This window comes from Molossus molossus, unplaced genomic scaffold (genome assembly GCF_014108415.1).
Source record: "Molossus molossus isolate mMolMol1 unplaced genomic scaffold, mMolMol1.p scaffold_m16_p_21, whole genome shotgun sequence".
NCBI classification, from domain to species: Eukaryota; Metazoa; Chordata; class Mammalia; order Chiroptera; family Molossidae; genus Molossus; species Molossus molossus.
In genome coordinates this window covers 47,769,216-47,794,649 of record NW_023425357.1, presented here as the reverse complement: position 1 = coordinate 47,794,649, position 25,434 = coordinate 47,769,216, and the positions used below count along the sequence as shown (strand labels likewise).

The following is a 25,434-nucleotide window of genomic DNA, read 5'->3' as shown; positions in this document are numbered from 1 at the left end:
CACGCTGATGACACCCCCACACAATACGAGGTGAGCTCTGAAGAGCCTGAGTCCCCCTACCCGCTCGAGTAGGTCGAGTTAGAGGTCACAGTGAAATATTTCTTCACTCGTTTTATCTTCTCTTTTTCCTCTGGGAGGTGAAAACAGTTCCCTAGCACAGGGTTGGAGAACCGAAAAGCACATACAGTCGTCCTTCGTTTATCGCGGTTAATCCGTTCCAGACTCTAGCGGCTGCACCTGGCGTTGCAGGATTCCCGGGGCGCTCGAATACCTAGGCCTACAGTCCACACGCACAGTAATCCTAATTGTAATTGTAATACAGGGGTGTGTAACTGACTCAGACAACCGAGCACGCGCTGTCTCATTTTCACTGACTCGATCAACTTTTTAATGAACATATTTGAAAAACCCACGACAGAGGGGAGCCGCGACAGGTGAAGCGCGAAGTGGCGAGGGACGACCGGACAGTCATGAGCGGGAGGGCAGGCTCCCGAGCCAGGAGGCCTGATCAAATCTGGGCTCCTCCACCCGCATGTGACCGTGAGCGAGCCTCAGTTTCCTCATCTGTGCGATGCAACCACCACGTGGAGCTGTTGTGAGGGTAACGTGAAACCACTATGTGCAGGGCACAGAGCCCAGACTGTGGTTTCCATCGGGCGGTCCGTGACCAGGGAGCCGCTTTCCTAGGGTTGCCCACAGCGCCAGGCTACGGGGCAGAGCTCGCGGAGGGCACGTGCTGCCAGGGCTCATCCGCTTCGCCCGCCACTCTGTTCTTCCTGACTTTTCCTCCTACACAGCAGAGGCTCCAGAGAAGCAACCAAATATCCGGGGGCGCCGCCTGCCACGGCCAAGTGGTCTGGGGGTGGGGGGCGGGCAGCATCCCTTCACTCCAAATGCAACCCCAGCCCGATCCTCGGTCAAGCCATGCCTTTACTGGACGGGCGTCCCCCAGGGCCCACCCAACACGAGCAGATTGGAAACGTGTTCCAATCAGCCAAAGAGTCACTCCAGCCAAGCTGCTGACCAGCTGGGCGATGCCGATGAAGTCGACAAAACAGTCTGAGGTCACAAAACGCCCGTCTTCTGGGGGCAGCGGGCCCTAAAGGGAGCCGCTACGAGGAGCCCAGGAATGTTCTGAGCAAAGCCAGCTCCTGGGATTAAGGGTGTGACCTCCCAAAGCGACTCCTTTTCCACATCTGTGGCCCCGGCCAAGGTGGACATCAGGAGGCCTGGAACCCACAGCCCCTCGGGTGGGGCCAGGGGCCCGGGGGAAGCTCCTCACAAAGGAAGGGCCTGAGCAGACATCTCCTAAACCAGCACTTCAGAAACAGCTCAGACCAGGGCCCCGAGAGCCTTGAGCTTGCAGGACACTGGGCACACAGACTGTGGCAATCAGGAGCCAGGTCCCTGGGCCGGGCAGGCCACTGACCAGCTTGCACAGGGGCCGTGAGGAATAACTATGCCCCACCTGCAGGAGCAGCACCCCCACAGGACAGTTGCCAGGCAGGATCCCAGGCCCCGCAGTGCAGACCTGCCCATGTGTCGTGAGAGAGAAGCAAGAACTCTGAATGAATTTTTCTGTGAAATCTCCAGATTTTGAAATGTTGCTTTATTTCTTTAAAACACAGCACAACCCAATCAAAACATATCTGTGGGCAGCACTGGGCCTCAGGCCACCAGTTCGCAACCCTAATGGAAACGGGTGGAAGACAACGTACAGGGGCTACGGAACTGGGGTCTGCAGGCTTCCTCCGCTCGCCCGGGGGGCCCCAGCCCCCTCGCATGAGATCCCCTTGCAGGCCCTGATTGGAATGGGGTTCACCTGCGTAGGCACCTTTCTCCACCTTCACAGGCTCCTCCCATTAGGCAATCCCCCCAGAAACACCAGACTGAGTTCCCTCCTGCACAGGAGGGATGCGTCTGTGGGAGAGGAACCTGCGCATGCCCGGGCTCTGGACCTGGTATTGATAGTTTCATAAACTGCAAGCGATTATTTTGTTTCACAAGAACAATCACTATGCAAATGAAACCTCCCGCTGATACAAGCAGGGCTGTTAAATTCACTTGCCAATGTTTATGAAAAGAACCTCGGCCTGGCCCTGACCAAGCGCTAAGAAAATGTTTAATCACAGACACGTTTGAGAGAGGAAATTAGGCAAATAAGAAAAGATGCCCTGACTTCGCTCCCAAAGCCCCCCTCACCTCCTACCACCTCCTTTATCCAGCAAGACAATGATGGTGACACGAGAAGGTTCCCAGAGGACAGATGTCAACATTCAAGGAAAGGCAGAAACGCGGAGATGAGGGGAACACGGTTCTCCGGTTTGAACAACCCTCTCAGGTCCGCACACCCCATTTGTTCATTTGTCTTTGGGGGGGTGGGGAGGGAGGGGGGTTCAGCGGGGCAGGGAGGACATTCCTGCTGGCTCAGGGCTCTTACCCTTGGCGCGCCAGAAGCAGGTGACACCCTGTGCTGGGACACGGGCTCACATGAGGCCGAGTGGCTGGACCACAGGACTAGGACTCAGGATGGGCAAGTTCCCAGCAGAGGGCAGGCTTGGGGACTCAGGTAACAACACCTGAGGAGTGGGGGGACAGGACTCATGCAGGACCCTGGAGGAGGGTCTCAAGTCCTTAGCGGCCCAAGCAGTAGCTCCAGAAGAGTCAACAGCCTCAGCATCAGGAAGGTCAGAGCAGAGAAAATCTCTCGTGAGACTTGCCTGGGCTCAGACCCCTGTGCGTCCACCAAGTACAGGCTGTGGGACCCCAAGCAAGGTACTTTCCCTTTCTCTAAAACAGGGACTAAGAAGGCATGCTTCCAGACTCCGTGGTGACAATGCCATGGGAACAGATGCGAGATGCTTGGCTGGGTCCCTGGAACTTAGTAAATGCTCACTAAAGGTTAGCTCTCTGGTCCAGCTCCTTCGTGCTCAGAGAGGGTTGGTGAATTTCCCCAAGGTGCACAGATTTGCCGCAGACACAGCTTGACCCCAGCTCCACGTCTCCAGCAGAGATGTGGGGGAAGAATGGCCGGGCCGCCAGGGCTCCTCTGGGAGTGTCCATGCTCGCCAAGGAGGAGGTGGGAGGAGGGCCCCTGGATCCACAGTGCCCTGGGGCTGGGGGAAACCGGAGCCCGGCCCTGGCAGGGCCTCCCAGGGGCCCGGGCAAGGGCAGCTGTCCAGAACTGTCTGTCCACGGAGGGGGCAGGGAGGCCGCCACTTGGAGCACGCCGTGTGCCAGTCCCTGGGGCCCGGCCGCTCAGCCTGCTGGCTCCATCCAGAGCCCGCCCCAAGGGATGCTGGGGGAGGCAGCCAGGATCAGAGCCGCCGGCTGTGCGCTCCCCTCCCCCAGCAACAGGGGACTAAAGTGGGTCAAGGAGGAAGGAGGGGGCCCAGGAGGGCTGGGGGAGGGGCCTGAGGCGCTCGGAAGGCACCCAGAGGGAGGGGACCAAGGGAGGATGCCTGGTAAAGCAAAACCATGTGTGCAGTGGACCTTGGGGGACCAGGGGCTGCGGAGGACTTGGGGGTTCTCAGAATCACCACAGAATTAACTCCAGGGGGGCCTTCGCCTCGACTCCTGCCCCCAGAGGGCTGGTCATGGATCTCTGTCCCACCCCCTGACCTTGGGGCTCCGGTTTACCCCCCAGCCCTCAGCCTCTTCCAGAGCCCAACACCCACCAGCTGCCGTCCAGGGGTCTGGGAGAGCACTCAGCTGGCTTTGCCCTCTGCACAGACTCAGAGGTGGGCCAGAGTGGCCCGGCTGTCGGCCAGGAGGGCAGGGAGAAGCAATCTAGCTGACCCCATCCTGAGCACGGCCGGCCGTGGGGTGCCAGGCCAAGTCAGGCCCCAGGCACCAGGGAGAATGTTAGAGTGGGCCCGCGTCCCCCAGGGGCGTCCCGGTGCAAAACAAAAGGGAGGGAGGCAGGAAATGGCAAACAGGGCTGATCCTGGCCAGGAGAGGAAGCCAGGCCCCCCAGCCCCTGAGTGGCTGGGGGGTCACACTTCCACCCAGGGAGCCAGGGCTGGCGGTTGCCTCCACCCCTGGCTGGCCCTGGCCCAATTATCGGCTCCTCTCCCAGCTCCCCCACCCTGCACGGCCCAAAAAAAAAAAAAAAAAACCGAAAGAACCACCCAGGCAACTCGATATGGTCCAGAAACCTCCAGGGTCCTTGGGTTCCAGGAAGCCGCGCAGGAGGGGGCGGAGGGCAGGGCATGCAGAGGGTCGGTGCCCAGGGAGAGGGCTTTCAACGGGGAGGAGACAAGGAGCTGGGCCCAGGGCTCTCGGCCAGGCCGGGCACATGGAAGGGCAGCCTGGAAATTCGGCCCAGGAGGGCCACACAGCCCCGGGTTCAAACTCAGGCTCCAGGAAAATGCTGAGGAGCAAGCCGCAGACTCCCAGGCCAGGCCTCGGCCCAAGGGGCGTTTGCATGGAAACAGAGGCCAGAGACAGGGCCCTTTAAATCTCCGAGTCCCTCAGCAAGGCCACTCACCCCCAGTCACCACATCCAAGATTCCTGGGCTGAGCCAGCTGGACTCTTGGGGTTTGGGGGTGGGGGCACAGGAGAAGGGAGGATCCCTACCCCAAATGCAGCCAGCAATCCCACCTCCCCCAGAGCAGAACTGAGGGGCTGTGCAAGTCCCAAGAAACCAGGACGCAGGTACAGCCCTGTCCACCGCGCACCCCAAATGTCCCAGGGACCGGGCCTCGTCCTCCCACCCCCAGCCTGTCCACACTGCTTCTCCCCTAAGTGAACTTCAAGAGCAGGCCCAGGCAGGCAGGAAGGGGGGAGGAGGTTGGGGGGTGCACTTGGCCACCATCTGGGTCCTCAGGGGGAACGTGCTGTTACCAGCCTCAGAGTTCATGGCTGTTTATGGGTCTGTCTCCCAGCCCAGCATGTGCTCCGGGGGGAGGGGCCACTCCCCCAGCCTGGAGAAGGTGGCCCAGGAGTGACTCATGGCAGGCCCTGTGGTGGCAGGCAGCCTGGCTGCGACATGTGACCTTGGACCTCAGGCTGGCCCTCACCTGCAGGATGGCAAACCCAGTGGCTGCCCCCTCACAGAGCTCTGGGCGGGAGTCCTGAGAACACGTGTAGAAAGCATTCAGCGTGCACTGGGCACACGGTCAGCCTCGGTACGTATTACCGACGACTGCCCTTGCCCCTCCTGCCACTCAGGCCACGCCTGTGCCCACAGAAGGGAGCAGACCTGGAGCTCTCGAAACAAACACTAGGCAGCACAGATGCACAAAGGTCCGTGGACAGGCCCAGCTCACCCCACATGTCCAAGCAGGGGACAGCACTCACACTCAGCACCCTGCCTGAGCAGTGGGCAATGGAGGCAGGAAATCCCAAATACAGACCATGAAAATGCCCGATTCTTCCCGAACTGTGGACGCAGCAGGCCCTGTGGGGACAGCTGTCTTCTCATTGGGCTGGCTGGAGGGCACGGGGTGGGTGACAGTGATGGAGTGTCAGCATCTCCCCTCTACTTGCAACTCTGATGGTGTGCAGGGGGCCCAGGCCCTGAGGAGCTGGAGCCCTGTCCCTGGACGTGGGGACCTTGGAAATGAGCTGCCTGATGGCTGGCCACTCGGCGGCACACGCTGTGTGCACCAAGCAGAGCGGTGGGCTGCTGGGGGCCTGCCTTGCTCATCTGCAGCCTACGCTCTGGACACTTGCAGGGCCACGAGAACCCTGGAAACAAGGCGCAGTGCTCAGAGGTCATGCAAATCTGCAGGGTCATTCCAGCTCGAGGCCCAGAGGCCTGCCCTGGGGACTCCCCAGAGAGGACCAGCAAGCCACCCATGCCCAGCAACCTGTTCCATTGCCCTCCCTGTCCCTTCCTTCGTCTGTGCTCCAGCCCTTCCAGGCACCCGACTGCACGGGTCCCTGCCCCTCCAGACACCCTCAGAGTCCCCCCGATGTCCCACAGGTCCTCGTGGGAAGGGACCATGACCTTTCCTTCGCCCTCCTCCCCACACAGGGCGGGGCCCAAGGCAGGGGAGGCGGCCCTGGGAGTGTGTTCGGCCCAGGCCAGCTGACATGCTGCCCCCTCTGAATGACCTCCCAGGACTATACTGCCCAAGGCTGACCAGCCAGAGCAGTCTCACCACGAAAAACCTACAGGTGTCACAGTTTACACTTTGTCAGTCACACTGCCTGGGCCCAAACTCAGCTGGTAGGTTCTCCGAAGACCGGGACCGGCCCTCGTCACTGTCACTGTGTACCCAGCAGTAGCCTAGGACCTGGCTCAGGTCAGAAACAGGCTTCCCGGGAATGAATGACGTCAGGAAGTATCCGCCCAGGGAATGAATGATTGACTTGTAAGTGGCAAACCCAGAATGGTGACTCAGATCTCTCAGCAAATGTTCTAGCTGTCATTTCCTGAACATATGCAAATGCACTCAAAACCACCCCACACCCACAAACCCACACACACGCACACGTGGCCATTGAGCAAGGGCCACTCACGGCTCTGGGGCCAGAGAGTCTGCCTTTGCCTCCTGTCCAATCCTAGCTGTGGGACACTGGGCAATTTAATTTGCCACTGTGTGCCTCGGTTTCCCCTTCTGTAAGTCGGGGATAATCACAGGACCTCCTGGGGTTGCTATGAGGCTTAAACGAATGAATGAGGAGGAAGTGCTCAGGACAATCAATGACATTTATTTGTTATTATTATACATGGCCCCTGCTGCAGCCGTCAGCTGCCCTCCCCCAGCCCTGCGGCAAAGCGGCAAAGCCAGGGCCCATCCCCATCCAGTCCCCGGAGGGGTCCCCCATGCTGCGCATCTGGCCCGCAGGGCCCAGCCCACCCACGGCAGCCCCCAGCTGCGGGCGAGCCGCCAGCACTGCCTATCCTGGCCCCGCCCCGGCTCGGGGCCTGGGACTGGGAGCTCCGGGGGCGCCTGCTGCGCCCGCCAGCCCTCGACTAGGAGGGGCGGGGACCCGCGGTGCAGAACAAGCCCGGGCCCCAACAGGACGCTCAAGCGAGAGCCACAGCCCGCGCCTTCCCAGCCGGCCTCCCGCCGAGGCCGCTTTGTGCCCAAACCCGGCCTGAGTTACTGCGCCGCAGCCATGGAGCCCTCCTGGGCGGGGGCGGCCCTGCGCGTTCCCAGGACAGCCGCCTCAAAGGGTTCGGTTGCCCCCGCGGGCCGGGCAGACTGGGGCCCGGGAGGGGCCGAGTTCCCAAGTCCCAAACCCAGGAGACCCTCCCCCAGAGCCCCTCCCAGCTCCTCTGCCTCCTGCCAAACCCCATCTCCTGGCCCTCTCCCTCCCCAACTCTCCCGCTTCCCCACCACTTCTGCGCCACCTCCCGCCACCGCGTCCTCCTCCCTTCATCTCCCGGGACTCAAATCATACCCTGCAACCCTACACACACCTCAGGAAGGCTCCAGAGACCCCCCAGGTCCCACCTCCCATCCGGGAAACCTCTGCTTGTCCCCCACGCCACGTGCCTCGGGTCACAGCCTGGCTTGGAAAAGGGCTGGATTCTGGGCTGGGCCTCTGAGGGAACCGGCTGTGGGAGCCTCCTGGCCTCATTTAGCCATCTGTCCGTTGGGGGTGGGAATGTGGTCCAGTGCCAGGCCCTGGGGACACAGCAGTGACCAAGACAGGCCGGGGCTCTGCTCACAGCCGGCCTGCCCAGGAGGGACTGTCCCCCAAGCTCTCGGTGTGACTTTCACAGGGCTACACTGAGATGGGACTGCAAGGTTTGGGGCGGACAGGAAGTGTCACGGAGGCTCCTAGGGCAAGACTGGGAGTTAGCGCCGCCCTTTGCCCGGAAAAGCCCCACAGAATTAATTCATCACCTAGAGAAGCCACAGGGCTGGATGGGGGGGGGGGGTCCTCTCAGCCCAGGGAAGAATCCTCTCCCACACCCCTCATCCTCTTCAAAGCACCAATCACAAAGGCTTCCAGCCTCCATCTCCCTTCATAAACACACCCCTCATCACCTGGATTCAAGTGTCACCTCCCGATGGCCCTGTCTAGAGAGCCCCCCTCCCTGACCACCCTAGGGTAATTTCCCAGAAATTATGTTATTGACTCGTGTACCTGTAGATGACCCCTTTCTCCTACTAGAGTAACCTCCCGGGTTGCCACTGTGGTTTCAGCACCATGAACAGTGCCCGCCACAGAGTAGGTGCTCAATGAACACATGGGAACGACTAAATAAGGGATGAATGAACAATTAGGTAATTAATGATGGTCAACTTTAAACGCCTAGAAACTCAAACTCTACCCAGATAGGCAGATTCCACGACAAGTGTCCCAACAGGTTTGGAAATCAGAAAACTACAGGTGTCCCCCTGCTTTTTGAAAGTTTGCAATACGCCCCTTTGCTTTTACAAAAGTAGTACCTGCTTTTTAACACATTAGGACCTGTTTTCAAGTAATCGAACGAAATCCGAAGAGGGTTTTTGCTTTTATGAAGAAAAGTGAAAACAGAATATCGAAGGTTTGCTTTGCAGCAGCTGTTCCAGAAGCAGCTGCACCCCAGCAGCTCCCACTGTCGGGGTGCCGCCACCAAGCTCCTTCCTGGGAACCACACCCAGCATCTCAGCATCGTGCCCCATAGTCTGAACTTGTCTGCGAGCATCTGAGCTTTATCAGACTCCTGTGCGTCCGTCCGTCAGCAAGGTGTGTTCCAAGCATCAGAAAACCCTAAGAGGCCCGGAAGGGCTGCTCCGCTCCCGTAAAGCTGGGCGTAGTCACAGTAAGCGGATTTGGTAGGTTAGCTTTGAGTTCGGGGAGTGCTCAAAACTTTTCCATATAAATCAGTGGTAATTGCTTCTTTGCTTTCTACCATTTCAGTTTCTAGGACGTGTCACAGGAAGGCTCTCCTTCGGCTATCAGGGCGCCCCGACATCTCTCAGCGAGCCCCCCATCAGCACTTCAGAGGGTCTGAGAAGCCGAGAGTTTTTAAAACTTCTGACTCTGTGAATGTGCTCGGCACAGAGAACTTCTGCCCTTTGGCAGAACAGCCGCCAAGCCCGAAGTGCGCTGTGGGCGACACCAGTCCATCCGTGCTCCCCATCCTCCCCACCACGGCTGACAGAGGGTGACCACCTCAGAAAGGAGAAAGCACTTGCTTCCTTCTTTCTGCGGCGTCCGGTACAGCGCGGTGTGTGGCACACAGTGTGTGCTCTAAGAATATACAACAGAATGGGTACAAAGTGAATTCATGAGCAAGGTCCACCGCCCATGAGCCTTTTCGCTGCCCAGTACTGACGGTCGGAATCATGCAAGCAAGGACAAGGGTCTCTTCCCCCAGAGGCTGGCACTCACACATGTACGCATACATGTATACACATGTACACACAGACCAACTTGATAGTACACACATGCACGGACTCACACATATGCACACATACCACAGGCACACACATGCACACCCATTCTGGGACATACACCCTCCCACAAGCCCCCTTCCCTGTGCCTGGCCAGTATGCCCCTTAAGAAAGGCAGCCCTGGCCGGTTTGGCACAGTGGTTAGAACATCGGCCCGCAGACCAAAGGGTCTAGGGTTCAATTCCGGCCAAAGGCACGTACCTTGGTTGCAGTTCGTCCCTGGACCTGGTCGGGGTTGTGCAGGAGGCAACCAGTCGATGTGTCCTTCCACATAGATATTTCTCTCTCTCTCTCTTTCCCACTCTATCTGAAGATAAACAGAAAATATCCTCAGGTGAGGATTAAACACACACACACACACACACACACACACACACACAGAAAGGCAGCCATCCTTGTCCTGGCTGTTTTTCTCAGTGGTTAGAACATTGGCCTACGGACCAAAGAGTCACAGGTTCAATTCCGGCCAAGGGCACGTACTTCAGGTACGGTTCAATCCCCAGCCCCAGTCAGGGTTGTGGGGGAGGCAACCTATTTCTTACATGGATGTTTCTCTCTCTCTCTCTCTGACCCCCCTCCATTCTATCTGAAGATAAATGGAAATATATCCTCGGGTGAAGACTTATTTTTAAAAAGGCAGCCATCCTGGGTGAGGTGGGGACAATGGACATGAGGGATGATGAATCCTCATCCACAACCTGGCACCTCCAAGAGGGCAGGGTCGCCCCAGCAGGTGACAGGTTAAAAGCTGTTTTGTCCCAACCATTTTTTCTGGCCCTACATTCTCTGCACGACATGTGTGTGTGTGTGAGAGAGAGAGAGAGAGACAGAGAGACAGAGACAGAGAGGAAGAGAGAGGAGGAGGGGCGCAGAGAGAGGCAAAGTTAGGTTGTTCCACAGTGTGGCTCCCAACCCGGCCCCCCAGATGGGTACTTTGGTTTCACAAAGCACTTTCTCGTGGTCCTGAGATTTTACCCTCACACCTCTCTTGGGAGCAGAGCCCCCATTTTACAGAAAACAAAGACAAGGCTCACCAATAACTTGGTGAAAATGTGGTGGGATAATGGGTGGGACCCCAGGTCTGTCTGCTCAGAACCCCCACACCCCAGCTTGGGCACCCCAGGCTGCTCCCAGGCAGACCTGGCCTGGCTCAGTGGCAGCAGCAAGAAGCACCCCCTTGCCCTGCCCTCAGGCACAATTCTGCCACAAGGTCACTGAATGACCTTGGGCATCTGACTGGCCCTCCTAGGAAAGTGATCATTCATTCATGAGGAGTTCAGAGGAGATGCTCTAAGATCCATTGTTGCTCTCAAAAAGGAAAGCCTGAGGCCCCCACCCGAGCAGTCAGAAAGTGGTGCGTGTCAAGATGAAATGAGATATTGCTGGTCAAGTACAGAGCCCAGTGTCTGCATGCAAGGGGGGCTCATTAAATGTTAGCTGCCCTTGGTATTGTGATTTCATCCTCTAGGTCCAAAGTAAACACTGCCCCCTCTTGCGGGCTTTGTCTGATTCCCCCTATCAACAAGAATTGCTCCAACCTCTCTCAGCCCTCAGCCTGCACCTCTGTCTTGGGCTGTCTGGTCTGGTCCAGTGGTTAGGGTCTTATGTCCTCTCCAGACTGTGGGCTCCCTGTGAACATAGCCTCCACTCGGTTCATCTCGGTATCCTCCTTGGAGCCCAGGCTATGAGGCTTGCTGGGTAAGACACTCAGGATTTAGATGAATGGAAGGAAGGAAGGAAGGAAGGAAGGAAGGAAGGAAGGAAGGAAGGAAGGAAGGAAGGGAGGGAGGGAGGGAGAGGGGGAGGGGAGGGGAGGGGAGGGGGGGGGGGGGGAGAAAGGAAAAGGAAGGGAAGGAAAAAGAAAAGAGAGGAAGGGAAGGGAAAGCAAAGGGAGAGAAGGAAGAAGAGAAAAGAATGGAGGGTGGATATATGATAATGAATGGCGGACGGATGGATGGATGGATGGATGGATGATGGACGGACGGACAGACGGATGGACGGATGGGTGGAAAAAAGAGACATGACTAAAGAACTAGCTGAGGGAAAGAAATGCCCAAACCCCCAAACTCCACATTCAGTGCAGTGCCCCTTCCTAAAGAAGACATGAAAATGGTCTGTAAACACAAGAAAATTGGTTAACTTCACTAGTAATCAGGAAAGTACAAATTTAAACAATGAGCTATTTCTTGCCTGCCAGGTTGACCCACCGAAAGGGGAAGAAGAAGAGGAGAAAGAGGAAGGAGAGGAGGAGAGGAGAAGAGGGAGAAAGGGGACAGAAACACACCCACGTGGGCAGGATTTGGAGAAACGGGCATTTGCATATCATCAGTGAAGGGTAAACTAGCACACCCTTCGTGGAGGGCAATTTGAGAACATCTATCAGACTTTTCACATGACTACCCTTTGACCTCACTAACAATTCCACTTCTAGAAACGTAGCCTAAGAAACACAATTTATAAATGAGGATTCTCCCTGCATCACTGTTTATAACAGGGAAAAACTGGAGGCAACTGAGTGCCCATGAGTAGAGGCTGTAAGCAACCCTGGCACATCGACTGCAGCTGTGAGTGGGGCTCCGGCGTGGACATGACCGGTCTCCTAGTCCAGCGGCCCTGAACCCCAGCTGCACACGCCAATGCCAGAAAGCTTTAAAAAAAATAAAAACAGCTGGGCCTCGTCCTCAGAGGTTCTGGAGCATGTGGTCCAGGTGGGGCCAGGTAATGGCATCTCTCTGTGCCTAAGCTGATACCGACGTGTAACCAAGGTCGGAAATCACTGCCGCGTGGCAACAGCACAGAGCGGGGAGTGCGGCCCAGCAGTCGGGACACCGTCGGGGCTCCCAATCATGTACGTGAAGGTGTGCGCACACGTGTCTGCAAATGTAGCACAGGAAGGGTCTGGCAGGGAAGCTAACTACCACTGCTTATCTCTGGGAAGGGGAAGGGATGACATTGTTTTCTAAGATGTGGAAATCATTTTCTCAAGCATGTGACTATGGACAGCCAGAAAGACATAGACGACACACGTGGGTGGGGAGCTGGACAGATCCCTGTGCCTTTTCCAGGGGGGCCTCTGTCCTAGCCCAGAGTCTGGGGGCTTCTCCAGCCCCTGGAAAAATGGCAGGTTTCTTTGTTGTCCTTTCTGGCCACTTAGGCAGCTATAAATAGAGGGGATGGTATTGACTCGGGCTCTGGAGCTGGTCAAGGCCTGGGCGAACCCCAGCTCCACACCGCCGGCCGTGCGACTTTGAGCCAGGTCCTCGGGTGCCTCGGCGTGTGCGCCCGTGAAACTGAGATGCTCGGGGCGCGGTTGTGAGCACGGGGGCGGGGCCCTGGCCAGCTTTGCTCAGTGGTTAGTGTCGGCCTGCCGTCCTGGGCACGGGGGCGGGGCCCTGGCCAGCTTGGCTCAGCGGTTGGTGTCGGCCTGCAGTCCTGGGCACGGGGGCGGGGCCCTGGCCAGCTTTGCTCAGTGGTTAGTGTCGGCCTGCCGTCCTGAGCACGGGGGCGGGGCCCTGGCCAGCTTGGCTCAGCGGTTGGTGTCGGCCTGCAGTCCTGGGCACGGGGGCGGGGCCCTGGCCAGCTTTGCTCAGTGGTTAGTGTCGGCCTGCCGTCCTGGGCACGGGGGCGGGGCCCTGGCCAGCTTGGCTCAGTGGTTAGTGTCGGCCTGCCGTCCTGAGCACGGGGGCGGGGCCCTGGCCAGCTTGGCTCAGTGGTTAGTGTCGGCCTGCCGTCCTGAGCACGGGGGCGGGGCCCTGGCCAGCTTGGCTCAGTGGTTAGTGTCGGCCTGCCGTCCTGAGCACGGGGGCGGGGCCCTGGCCAGCTTGGCTCAGTGGTTAGTGTCGGCCTGCCGTCCTGAGCACGGGGGCGGGGCCCTGGCCAGCTTGGCTCAGTGGTTAGTGTCGGCCTGCAGTCCTGGGCACGGGGGCGGGGCCCTGGCCAGCTTGGCTCAGCGGTTAGTGTCGGCCTGCCGTCCTGGGCACGGGGGCGGGGCCCTGGCCAGCTTGGGTCAGTGGTTAGTGTCGGCCTGCAGTCCTGAGCACGGGGGTGGAGAACACACGGGGAGAGCTGAAGGCTGGGCCTGGCCCAGGAAGTGCTTGGTCAGGACTGTCCCCTGCGTGTCATCCCCAGACATCAGGCCCACGTGGGACCTGGATTACAGAAGCACCTGCTCCAACAATGTTTGGCGAAGCCCCGGGAGCCAGAGCAGCCAGGGACACCCCAGGGTGGGCTCTCAGCACCTGAAAAGACCCCAACTCCCCCGTCAAGCCCTGGACATGGTCCATGGCCAGCGCTGCCCTCCACCTTCTAACGGGCCAGGGAGCCGAAGGTGAAGCTGCCCTGCTGAGGGCCCCACGGCTGCTCCCCGGCTCCTCGCTCTGTGGCCCGGCCACTCTCGCAGGCACTTGGGAAGACCTAACGTCTTCCCAGGCTGTGACATTGTAAAGCCACAGCTTCCTGTGTTTTCTCTTTACGGTCCAGGAACTCAAATCCTAAACCATCCAAGACAAGTAGTTCATCAAACCAGTCCAACCCATTTCACAGACAGAGAAACTGAGGCCCACAGAGGGAGCTGTCCTGCCCAAGACCACAGAGCACATTTCCTCCCACTGCAACCCTCCCATCAAAAGAAATCAATCTTTGCTCAGACCTTCCGCGCAAAGGGCGTCTTTCTTCTCCACGCTGAGTTTCATCTTATCGGCAGTGCCCCTGCAAGGACATCCTGTTTCCTCCTTCCTGCATACCTTCCCGACCCCCTCCCTGACCCCTACTCCACTCAGGGGCCGACTGTCCCTGAAAGACAAGGAAGGTCGTACGAGCCACTGAGGCTGGACCACGGAGCCCAGACCAACACCAAGCAAGGTTAACCTGCCTGAGTCCCCTTGGCAGTGGGGCAGGATGGCAGGGCGGGGGGAGTTATTCAATTAAAAGTTCTGTCGTCTTTAAAATTAATACAGCCCTGGCCAGTTTGGCTCAGCGGTTAGAGCATCAGCCCACGGACCAGAGAGGCCCGGGTTCGGTTCCCACTGAGGGCACGGACCTCGGTTGCAGTCTGTCCCGGCCGCGGTTGGGGTCGTGTGGGTGGCAACCAGTCGGATGTGTCTCTCTCACATCGATGTTTCTCACCCCTTCTTCCCCCCTCTCTCCCTCCCACTCTATCTAAAGATGAATGCAAGAATGTCCTTGGGTGAGGATAAAAAAAAAAATTAATACAAAAATTTCACATTGCGTTTATCATTCAAAAATAGTCTTTTAGCCCCGGCTGGACTGAAGAGTTGCGGGTTTGATTCCCGGTCAAGGACACATACCTGGGTTGCAGATTCAATCCCTGCCCCAGGCAGGGCGTGTGCGGGAGGAACCAATCAAGGTGTCTCTCTCACATCGATGTCTCTCTCTCCCTTTCTCTCCCTCTTCCCTCTCTAGACCCTTCCACTCTCTCTGAAGATCAATGGAAAAAATTATCCTCAAGTGAAGATTAAAATACAAATAAATAGACACAATATTTCACAATGTAGCATCATGCTTGGCCTCTGCGGAACAGTAGCTACACCCCAGCCGGGAGGCCTGGCATGAGGGCTCCAGCGTCCAGGGGGGACAGCTCTCACCTTCTGCACACCGGAAGGGAAGTGGAGGGGGTGAGGCGGGACCCTCAGATGCCAGCAGTGAGCCCGGGTCCTGCTCAGGCCTTACGGAGTCTGTGCTCGCCGTCCACCAGTCATTCACGCAGGAATTCCTGTACTCACTAATCAGTCACGTGTTCCCCTTCACGCACCCACTGGTCCATTCGTGTATCCCCGCAACAGTTCACACCCTGACTCGTTCACTCACAGAATCCTTTTGCAACACAGGGACCCACAAGCCTGGGTGGCGGCCAGCCACGAGGGAGCACGGGTGCGGGAAGCCCACCAGGCTGGCGCATCCACACACAGACGGCTCCCCCGAGCGGGTCGGGGGACAAGCTCTGCCCGCTCTCCACCGGGCTGCTCTGGGACTGTGGTCCCAGGAGACAGAGCCAGGACCAACACCCGAATCAGAGGAGGCCCACGGCAGCTTATGGAAAGACCCGGGAAATTCCAGCTAAAACACAGAAGCGCTGCGTAGGTAGTGAGCTCCCCGCCAGTGAAAGTGTGCCAGTCCAGGCTCACTGCCACAGACACACCCAGAAAGTCTCAACGAAGCGCCCTCCAAGTTCCCTTTCCAGCCCAGGATGCTCAGGCTTCTGAGAAGTGCAGAGACAAATAGCAAAGCTCTAAATTTCCCCAACACGTGTGCCAGGCCCCCGGCTGGCCAGGCCCTCCGAGGGCCCAGGGCACCGCAGAGCTGTCCTGGGCACTGGGAATGGGGGCACAGCTTGCTCACTGCTCCCCAGAGATATCTGTGCTCTCTGCAGCCTCCACCCCAGGTGCCAGGAGCCTGCCCCCTCTTTCCACCCTTCCCCCACCCCTGGGAGCCCACTCCGCTCCCTCGCCCTCTCCCTGGGGACGCTCCGAGCCCAGTGATTGTGGCTCCTCTCCCCAAGGTCAGCCCTGCAGCCCCAGGGGGCTAGGGACAAGCCGTGTCTCTGCTTCAGGAAGCAGAACGATGCTCTATGTTGCTTGGCTACGAGGTCCTACAGCTCCCCAGGCCGAGGAGTGACACCGGCCTGGACGTGGCAGGCACCCCCAGCAGTTCCTCCAGCCAGCCGTGCCCTGCTCCCTAACCAAGGCCAGATGGCCATCACCGCCTTCAGGCAGGTAAAAGTCAGTGCAACAGGAGTTGGGTGAACAGTATGTTTTATTTAATTAGGATCAACAGAAGAGATAAACCTCACAGCAGGAGACGGAATGACAAGGCGGCAGAAAAGTATTCATGCCTAGGTAACGAAGGGCAAATTTCAATTACAGAGAAAACCGGGGAGAAAAGGTGTCTGGCAACGAACTCCGAGGAGAACACGGGTCTGCAGTGCCCAGAACCGTGGGCTGGAGCGGTGGGCACTCTGACTGGAAATCAAGGCAACTGAGCGGCGGCTCGGAGCGGCTCTCCCTCGCCTTCCCTTGGCAGGGCCGCCTGGGTCCTGGCCGGAGGTGTGGGGGCCGCCGGGGGCGTCTGCCCTGCCAGGGTCCCTGGGCAAGCTCACACCCAGCCCGTCTCCGTCTCCAGAGGAACGCTGTCCCCAAGGACATTCGAGAGAACAAAGGATCCAGTCTTGAGAACAGTCACCTGATTGATCACTCAACAACTTCTACCACCCTCCAGCCTTGTCCCGCCTGCCAGGCCTGATGGGGTCCTCTTCTCTGCCCTAGCTTTGGGCACACGGTCTCACCCCTCACACTAGAGCCAGGAAAACACAGCCAGCTCTCCGGGGAGTCCCTTCATCGTCTGAGCCTGGAATTGGATGGCCTCCTGGGAGGGTGCTGGGCTGGGACCCCCAACCAACCACCACCTGGGTGCTGACTACAAATGCAAGTTCATGTTGGTGATGGTTGCACAACAGTGTGAACATACTAAATGCCACTGAACTGGACGCTTAAAAATGACTAAGCCCTGGCTGGCGTGGCTCAGTTGGCTGAGCATCATCCCAAGTGCCAGGAGGTCACTGTTTTGATTCCTGGTCGGTGCAGGTGCAAGAGGCAGCCGATCGATGTTTCTCTCATCGACGTTTCTCTCTCCCTCCCTCTCCCTTCCTCTCTCTCTAAAATCAACAAAAAAATGTATTCTCTTTTTTTAAAATGGTTAAGATGGTAAATTTGATGTTACGTAGTATATCTTATCTCAATTTTTTAAAAGGGAAAGAAGTGAAGAATTCTGGGCCCGTCCCCAGACCATCGGGAGGACGTGGGCCTGGGAATCAGCTATTTGAACCAGTCTTACTGCAGGGAACGGTGGGGGACACCCAGCTGAGGACCCAGGGGTCCAGCGGAACCCACTCTCTCCCCGAATCAAGGCTCCCTCACCTCTTCCAGCACAATACCTTTAGTTATCTCAGTAAATGCTTCTTGGGAGGGTGAGGATTCCAAACTCCACACTCTCCTGCTTCATCACCCCAGGAAATACGTTTATTTACATCTTCTCCCCTCCAAAGAAATGCTACCACCAGGTCTTCCTTCCTGTGGCTGGGTGCACCCCTCAGACAGGCCGGGTACATTCTCCCTCTCACCCCCGAAGCCCTGGGTCTGTGGTGACATCAGCCCCATCACCCCATTAGCTGTGAGAGGGACACTGCTGCTAAATGAGTGAGCCCCTCTACAGAGCCCCACTTTATGTCCCAATTCAGAAGATGACATGAACATCTGCTTTCACTTCAAGACATTAATTTTCAATTATTGGAGAAAAACAAGATTAGTCCTGACAAATTGCTGGTGAACACAGGCTCTTGTATCGTGGTTCATAACAACAACTTTGGGGCCCACCATCAGTGTCCTCCGACGGGTCCCTGTCGCCTGGCGTCAACGGCGGCGGTCTCCTTGCCCCAAGTTCTGCCAGGTTCAGAGAACTCGAGAAATGTCGGCTTTCATCCTTCTGGAGAAGGCGGGGTGAAGTGGGCATTGCAAGGGGTGAGAAGAAAGCACCCACCCTGCCCATTTCAGCCTCGGACCTTCGAGGCTGGCCTCGCTCTCGGGACCGGGATTCCACACTGCGCACACGGATCCCTCCTGAGTCCACGCGTGCCCGGTGAAAGCACACTGGCATCGCCTTATAATCTGCATTTGCCATCTGCAATGGGCGAAGAGTGGGCTCTGTGGTTCTCTCGTGAGACCCCTTCTTCCCCTGCACAACGCCATCCGGGCTCCTGGGTCCTCAGCTCGGCAGCCCCTGAGATTGGAATGCTTATAAATCTCCCATAACAAAAAGCTATTTGCTGGGTCCTGTCCACCCGGGAACCTGGTTCAGCCTCAGGTCAGAGTCTACAGAACATTTTTTTAAAACCCTGAATGTGCTGACCCCAAATCCAGAGAACAACGTACTTAATAAGAGCTTATCAGCACCGTAACCTTATTGGACAGGTTTTGTATGTATCTTGGCTGCTGTGGTCACTGTATCAATAAGCAACCACTGAAATGTGAATGAGCAGAAGACTTCAGAGATAATGATGTGGCAGTCTTGGAATTCGACTTGTCACAATTGAAACCAGAGCGTGTTTGCCGAGCTAACACGGGGGTGGGCGGGGGGAGGACACCAGAGAAAGGCAGGCCAGTGGACAAGAAAGGGAGCCAGACGACAACCTCGGCGGCAGAAGGGAAAGGGGTATCTTGAGGAAGACAGGGCCGACCGTAACCGAGCTCACAGAGTGCGACTGACTTAGCAGCAGAACAACAGCAGTGATAACAAAGAGGACGTCACTGTTTGCACAGCGCTGATCTATAACGCGGGGCCCCGCTGTCAGCCGGGCTGACAACACAATAGCTTTCAAAGGGATATTACCATCATGCTTTTATTCCTGACATCAATCAAGACAAAGAGAATCCTTTTCACAGGACATTAAAAATCAAACCTTTGTACGAGAAGATAGGTAAGACCACAGCACAGACCAATCAGCTAATTGGCACTCCTTGAAAGAGGCAAAGTACTCTCATTTACCGAGTGTACAGCCCGGATCGCTGGCTGCTGCCGATCCTGGCAGGTAAGCTGTGACTCCGAAGTTTCCATCGGCATTCCCCCGCTCCACCCCGGCAGGCCCAGGGAGCTGCCAACCCAGCGCAGAAAACTTTATACAGCCCATAACCACTCCCGGCTTAATTTTGGGTGCAAAACTACTCTGATTACCCACTAACGTGTTTATGCACAAAAACGCCCTTGCAAGCTGACAGGAACTGCAGAAATTGTCAAACTCACCAACCAGGGTGTAGCGAGGTGATCCCGGGCTACCCACAGTTTCCAAGGTTTCCTTCTATTGTGATTACCCTAGACCCACACGCGAGGAAAGGGTCCTGCTATCTATCACAAATGTTCTCAAGACATGAAAATGACTTCCTTTAAAAACCCTAGTGGACCATGGACCAGGTACCGGAAAGGGTAAATCCATCGTAACCTTGGCCAAACAAAGACTTAACTAAACCCACCCGTCCACCTTGGTAAAACATTGGAGCCACCTGGAAAGTTGGCCAGCCTCTGCTCGCTCACCATCAACCCAGTCTGGGGTGCCTGCACGCGAGACCCTGGTGCCCTTCACTGGCCCAGGAGCAGGGCATGAAGAGGTGCTGCTCTTGGCAAGTGCTCATTATTTACTCTCCAAACCATTGCATCCCAGCATCCACAGCCTGCCAAGGGCTCCAACGTGCCATGCCCCGCCCGTCTTCAGGGCTGGACAGAGCCGCTGGGTAGGTGGCCCCAAGTCAAAGACTAGCGTTGAGGAGGGCGGGAGAAGAACTCTCCATTTCCAGCCGGGGGTCCCTCTGGAATTCCGAGCCAAAGTGTTCCATGCCTTTTCCCTCTGGTCCCTAACAGATCATCTGTCAAAAATACGCAGGGAGTCTAGTTACTCGACTACAGAGATGTTACCGTACTAGCACCTGCAGCAGAAAAGGATGCTTTTACTCTTCCGACGTAACTGGACACCACTGTTTATTTTTACACAGCACCTGAACAAGAGGTACTGCTCCCTTCACTGCAAAATGGGCAGAAATTATCAAAGAAGAGGGAACTGGCCCCAACGCAGCAGGGAGGAGTCCTGTTCTCCCACCACCACCACCTCTGTAGGCTTTTTCCGAGAGCCAGGCAGCCAGCGTGCACGACCAGCCTCAGTTGCAGGCTTCTTGCGTTTACACATCCAAATGAACAGTTAAGAGAAATCAATGCATCTAATTGCCAGACTATTAAATCCTACGTCAGGGGAAGAATTCCACAGCCACCAGCTTAAGAGTTGGCTACCGATACAGCAATTATTGCACCTTTCTATTAGACTGAACCAGATCCCCAGCCTTTCATCCCCAGCTAGAACTCGGTGTTCAGAGACGCCGCTCTCTGGTCTCCCCCTCCCCCCAAACACCCTGTGGCATGCCACCACAGTGCCAGGGCTCACAGGTTCCGCCCGATGACTTGATGACTGAAGTCACCAGCATTTTGCCCCTTTCCTTATTAGTGCGCCTGGGCACCTATGATTGAACGTTTAGCAGGGTCCTTCTGAAGGCCCACAGTTATCTTTATTGTATCGCTCACTATGTTGTCGCAAGGAAACAGGTGTGAGAATCTACACGGCAATTACTAGATGTTTCTGAGGATACGACAGGCCCTTCCAAAGCTGGGAATGGGTGACTTAGTGGGAGGGGGGATTAAATATTAGGATTAGGTGTCAGCTGCCCCAGTCCACATGGAAAGCTAAAGAACCTATAAAGGATTTGTTTTGCCCTTCCTACAAGATCATGTACATTTAGCCAAACAAATCTCAACAATTTACACTTGTATGTGGTCTCAGCTGAATCAAGAAACCTGTAACCTCAGAACGCCTCTATTTATTACATCTCAATTATTTCCATGGAAACAGGAGCAGTGGCGCTACACTGTTCCCGAGTCCCTAGACCACCGAATTTGTAAGCCGGACTTCTGAGGAGCTAGGGGCTGGCAGGGGGTGCTGAGCAGGGGAGGGGTGTGCAGCGAAGGAGGTCGTTTTGGATGTTGGGGCTGGGGGGTGGGGTGGGCACAGCCTCACTACTAATTAACATTAAGAACTGTAATTAACAGGCTGTTGTTAGATGAAGAAAATTGACAGTATCACAGATTATTCAAAAGTTTTCAGCTGAGGCTGGGAAAAAGATGCATTCGTTTTCCACACAAGCGAAGAGGCTGTTTCGTGGCTCTGCAGAGGCGGTGTGAGTGAGAGACCAGTGAGGAACAACCTGACATGTACTATCACCCAAAATAATATCAGAGAGATGTGGTAAGAACAGCCCCCAGAATGAGGCCAAAATCAGTGAAGGGAACGAACCATCACACACGCCACCTGGAAACAAAACAGGGAGAAGGGTGTAGCGAGGGAAAAAATCTGTCAGAAAATGTGACTTTTACAACATGCATTGTTTGGGGGTGGGTTTTTTTTTTAAATCACGAGGCTTTTGAAAACCAGTGAAGGCTCTTCTCCCCCCGGCCCTGCTGCCCTGGCTCCCTTCCCTATGTGCTGGGTGCCCTCGCTCGGAGCTGGGTTTTCCAAAAAAGGACAACCATCCCAGGGGACAAGTGACCCCACTCCAGAAGGGAGGTTGTGTCCGTAATGGGAAGTGACCTCCCCCACGGCCCCCCGGAAGCCTGTTTGCTTTTCAGAGCAGCAATGCCTATGCTTTCAAATCACACTTTCTGAGCATCCATTAGAAATTGTTATATTTCTGTCCTTCCTCCCTGCTATGGGCTTTCACATTTCCGAGATCAATTACAAATTACAGCCAAGCGACTTTCACAGGCTGGGGAAGTCCACAATGCCCTGACACACAGCAGTGGAGGCGAAATAAAATAAAACAAAATTTAAAAGGCACCACTGTTCCTTAAGAAGCACCTTCAAGCATCTTTAAAGGTGAGGACCTGTCGTTTTTAATGCCTGGTGTGGAACTGTCTACACTCAAGCACACACTTTTGAATATTGCTTGAGAAAGGGGGAGGGGGGCAGTTCTTGAAAAGCAATAAATCCATCACCTGCTGCATCTCTTATCTTTTCAAATTATCTTCTCTCTTAATTCCTCCCTTGATAAGTGGCCAGGTCTCTACCCTATTCATCCCAGTAAACTGAATAAAAAGCGAAATGGTGAGCAGCAAGGGTTGGAGCTGCTTTGTGAAAGTGCAAAGAACCACAGGGAGAAACGGAGGATCTCAGACTCCAAGGGCAGAGAGGTGCTTTGTGGCTGATATTTACCACCCTTGGCAAAAATGCCTGGACTGGCCTTGTTCCTACTTTGCCGTCTCTTCCCCTCAGCATTAGCTGGGACTGTCTGCTATACATCTACACATACACATCCAGAGAGAGTCACTCATTTACAGCCACGTCAAGGCTCATTTCATGAAAGGCTGAAGGCCAATTCTTGAAGCTTTCTCAGAGATGCAGAGCGGTTCTAGAACGAAGTTCAGGCAGCTCGGAACCGCCCGCCCATCTGTTCACCGCAAACAGCTCTACCTCTGTTTCTGCGTCTCCCCTTCGGAACTACGGAGTTAGGGCCCTGGCACGGAGCTCGGTGGGTTAGAGCATGGCGGTAGGCCAGTGTTCCAGGCTGTCTGGTCAGCCAATGAGTGCACACAGGAGTAATCAACAAATCAATGTTTTTCTCTCTAAAATCAATCACTAAATTTTTTTAAATAAAATAAAGTTAGGAGGCATACATGGATGTTAGACGTACGTAAGCTCTACATCTTCCTTTAGGCAAATCTGCTCCTGTGTACAGTTAAGTCAAAATCAACTGCCCGGGTTAAATGCAACTGTTTCCCCACCCAGAGATGCGGATTCTGCGTTTCCTTCTGGGCCACCTTCGGTGGCTCTTGAAGTCGTGAGCAGTAAGCCCGAGAAAAAGAAATCGAATATCATTTCAAACCTCAGAGCCCTTCTAATCAACAAATGGACAAACATCTACTGTCTTCCTGTCCCCTTCTCGGGGTCTCTCTTCTGGTTTCCTTGTCTCCCAGTCAGAACACCCCGCTGACCCCCAGTTCTGCGGAGCAGGCCTGGCTGTCCCAGACTGGGAAGCCTGTCAGGGTGAGGGGACCGAGAGCCACTTGTCTCCAAGGAAAAAGAAAAGGAGGTACAGCCAGTGGCTGAGAGTTTGGACGGAGCTGGTCTGCTTCTGAGCTGGCCAGGTCTCTGCTGATCGGGGTACCAGGAATCTCCTGGGCATTTAGGAGAGCAGTGGCGGGTGTCTCAGGACAACCACTGCCTGCTCAGTCCAGCCTTCCAGCCAGGAGGCGGCTGGCAGGCAGGAAGGGAGCTGGCCCCAGAGCCCCATCGCAGGCCTCCAGGAAATGAACTTTGCAGAGCAGAACTGGCTGGGGCCAGAGGTCATCAGGGGAGTTGGGAGAAGACAAGGGCCTCAGGACTTTTGGCTCTAGAGACTCCGCTGCTACCATCCTCTCCCTCCTCTGTCATCAACCAGGGCGGCTGGGCACCCACGCCAGGGGCTGGAATGGGGACAAAGCAGCAGGCTAGGCCTGGAGAGGCAGCTGGTGGGAGAGAAGCGCAGGGGAGGGGTTCAGTCTACCATGGCCTCTCCCAGGGCCGGCGTCTCCTCTCCAGGGGCCACTCAAGATGGGGGCGTCGGTGGAAATAGAAGGCAGAGCAAGAAGACAAGGGGTGTGTGTGTATGTGTGTGTGTGTGTGTGTGTGTGTGTGTGTGTGTCCTCACAAATGTGTGCACTCCAGGGAAACATACTGGAAGCTGGCCTGGGTGTCTAGGGGTGCAGGTGCGGGTGCGGGTGCACCGAGTAGGGTCCGGGCGCCCTCCACAGAAGGGCGCGCCAGCAGTCGCTGAACTCCCCCGGGGACCTGCGTCCCGCCAGTGCAGCGCAGACAATGAACTCCTGCCGGAGGCTCCTGGCCGGGTGGAAGAAGCAGGAAGTGCGGGGGCCCGAGTCGGGTGCGCAGTGTGGCCAGGGGACACCCGGTGGCCGGGCAGCGTGCAAGCAATGCTCCCAGCCCTCCGAGTCCCGGGGCGACAAGGTGGGGGTCGGGGAAAGGCGGCGAGGCCCGGGGCCCAGAGACAGTGGCCTTGGAGCTGCCAGCCTCCCGGGAGTCCGGCCTCACCGCCTCTTCCTTCCTCCCGCCGGCCGGCCCGCCCGCCACCACCGAGATTTGCAATCCCCGCCAAGTTGGGCCCGCACCCCTTGATTGGCCACGCGGGCCCGGGGTCAGCACGCAGGAAGCAGCGAGGGCCCCTCCGCGGCGCCCCCAGGCCCAGGTCCACCGCAGGCGGCGGCGCCGGGCTGGAGAGGGTCGGGGCAGGGAGGGTGTCCGCGGCGCCCCCTCCGCCGCCGCCGCCTCCCGATCCCGGCTTCCTCCTCCCCCTCCTCCGCCTCCGCCTCCTCCTCCTCCTCCCGCTCGCTCGTGCGGGTCCCCGGCCGCCCGCCCGCTCGCCGGTCCCTCCTCCTCCCTCGCTCGCTCCCTCCCTCCTCGCTCGTCGCGCCTCCGCCCGGCCTCGCTCGCTCACCTTTCACCGAGCGCGGCTTCGCTTGCTTCCGCCTGGACATGTCCGGGGCTCCCGACGCTCCGTCGCCCTTCGCGGCCGGCTCCCCCCGCCGCCCCCTGCCGCTCCGGGCTGCCCTTCTCCCCCTTCTCCAACGCCTGCCTCTCGGAAACTTTTTTTTTTGCAGCCGGATCGGCGGCTTCGGGGAACGGATCGTAGGTCCGGGGCGGCCTCCCTGGGGGGGACGGCCGGGGCAGGCCGAGGCCGCTCGGGGGCGGGGGGAGGCCCGGGGGGCGCGCCTGGGCCCTGCCTGTTGCAATGCGGCAGCCGGGGGCTCGAGGTCCCAGCGGCGGTCCCAGCGGCGCGGGGAGTCCGGAGGCCACTCGGCCGAGCCGAGTTATGCAAAAAAAAAAAAAAAAAAAAAAGCCGCCCCCCTCCTCCTCCCCACCCCCCGCCGGCCCCCGGCCCCTGCGGCCCCCTCCCTCCCTCCCCACCCCACCGCCACCCTCACCCTCCTCCTCCTTCTCCTCCGCCCCTTGCCGGATTTTTGTGCAAAGTTTGCAGGCGTCCGGCCACGCAGCCCGGTGCGGAGCTCACAATGAACCCATCTGAGGAGGGGGGACGGGGCTGGAGTCGAGGGGGTCTCAGGGGGGGAGGAGACCGGGAGGCGGTCGGGAGCACGGAAGCCCGGTACACCCCGGGGGGAAAAAATATTTCTAATTATTCCCTGCTGCACAAAAAAATAATAAATATTCACGGCTAAAAAAATGCCCAAACGCCTGGTTTGGAGATGATGATGGATGGGGGGGTCCCTCAACTCAGCCTACTTGGGGGGTGGGGGCTCGAAACGGCAGCAGTGGCTCAGAAGCCGCAGCTCGGGGGCCCCTGGCTCACGCCCCCTTTTCTGGCTCTCGGCTCGATCTGTCGCCAGCCCCCCGGAGGAAGAAGGGGCGCGCAGGGGCGCTCAGGCGGTGGCGGGTAGGCGCACCCGTGCCCCAGGCATCGCTCTGCCCTTGCGCCGGGC

General features: G+C 57.3%; 1 protein-coding gene across 1 annotated transcript in view; it reads right to left on the bottom strand.

Moving 5' to 3' along the window:
* ZNF423 (zinc finger protein 423) overlaps positions 1-24,806 on the bottom strand; it is a 267,618-nt gene extending 242,812 nt beyond the window's left edge. The window contains exon 1 of the mRNA XM_036274427.1: positions 24,435-24,806. Coding sequence (XP_036130320.1) covers positions 24,435-24,474 — 40 coding nt within the window. The 5' untranslated portion in view covers positions 24,475-24,806. The remainder of the gene's footprint in view (positions 1-24,434) is intronic.
* Positions 24,807-25,434: the final 628 nt, after the last annotated feature.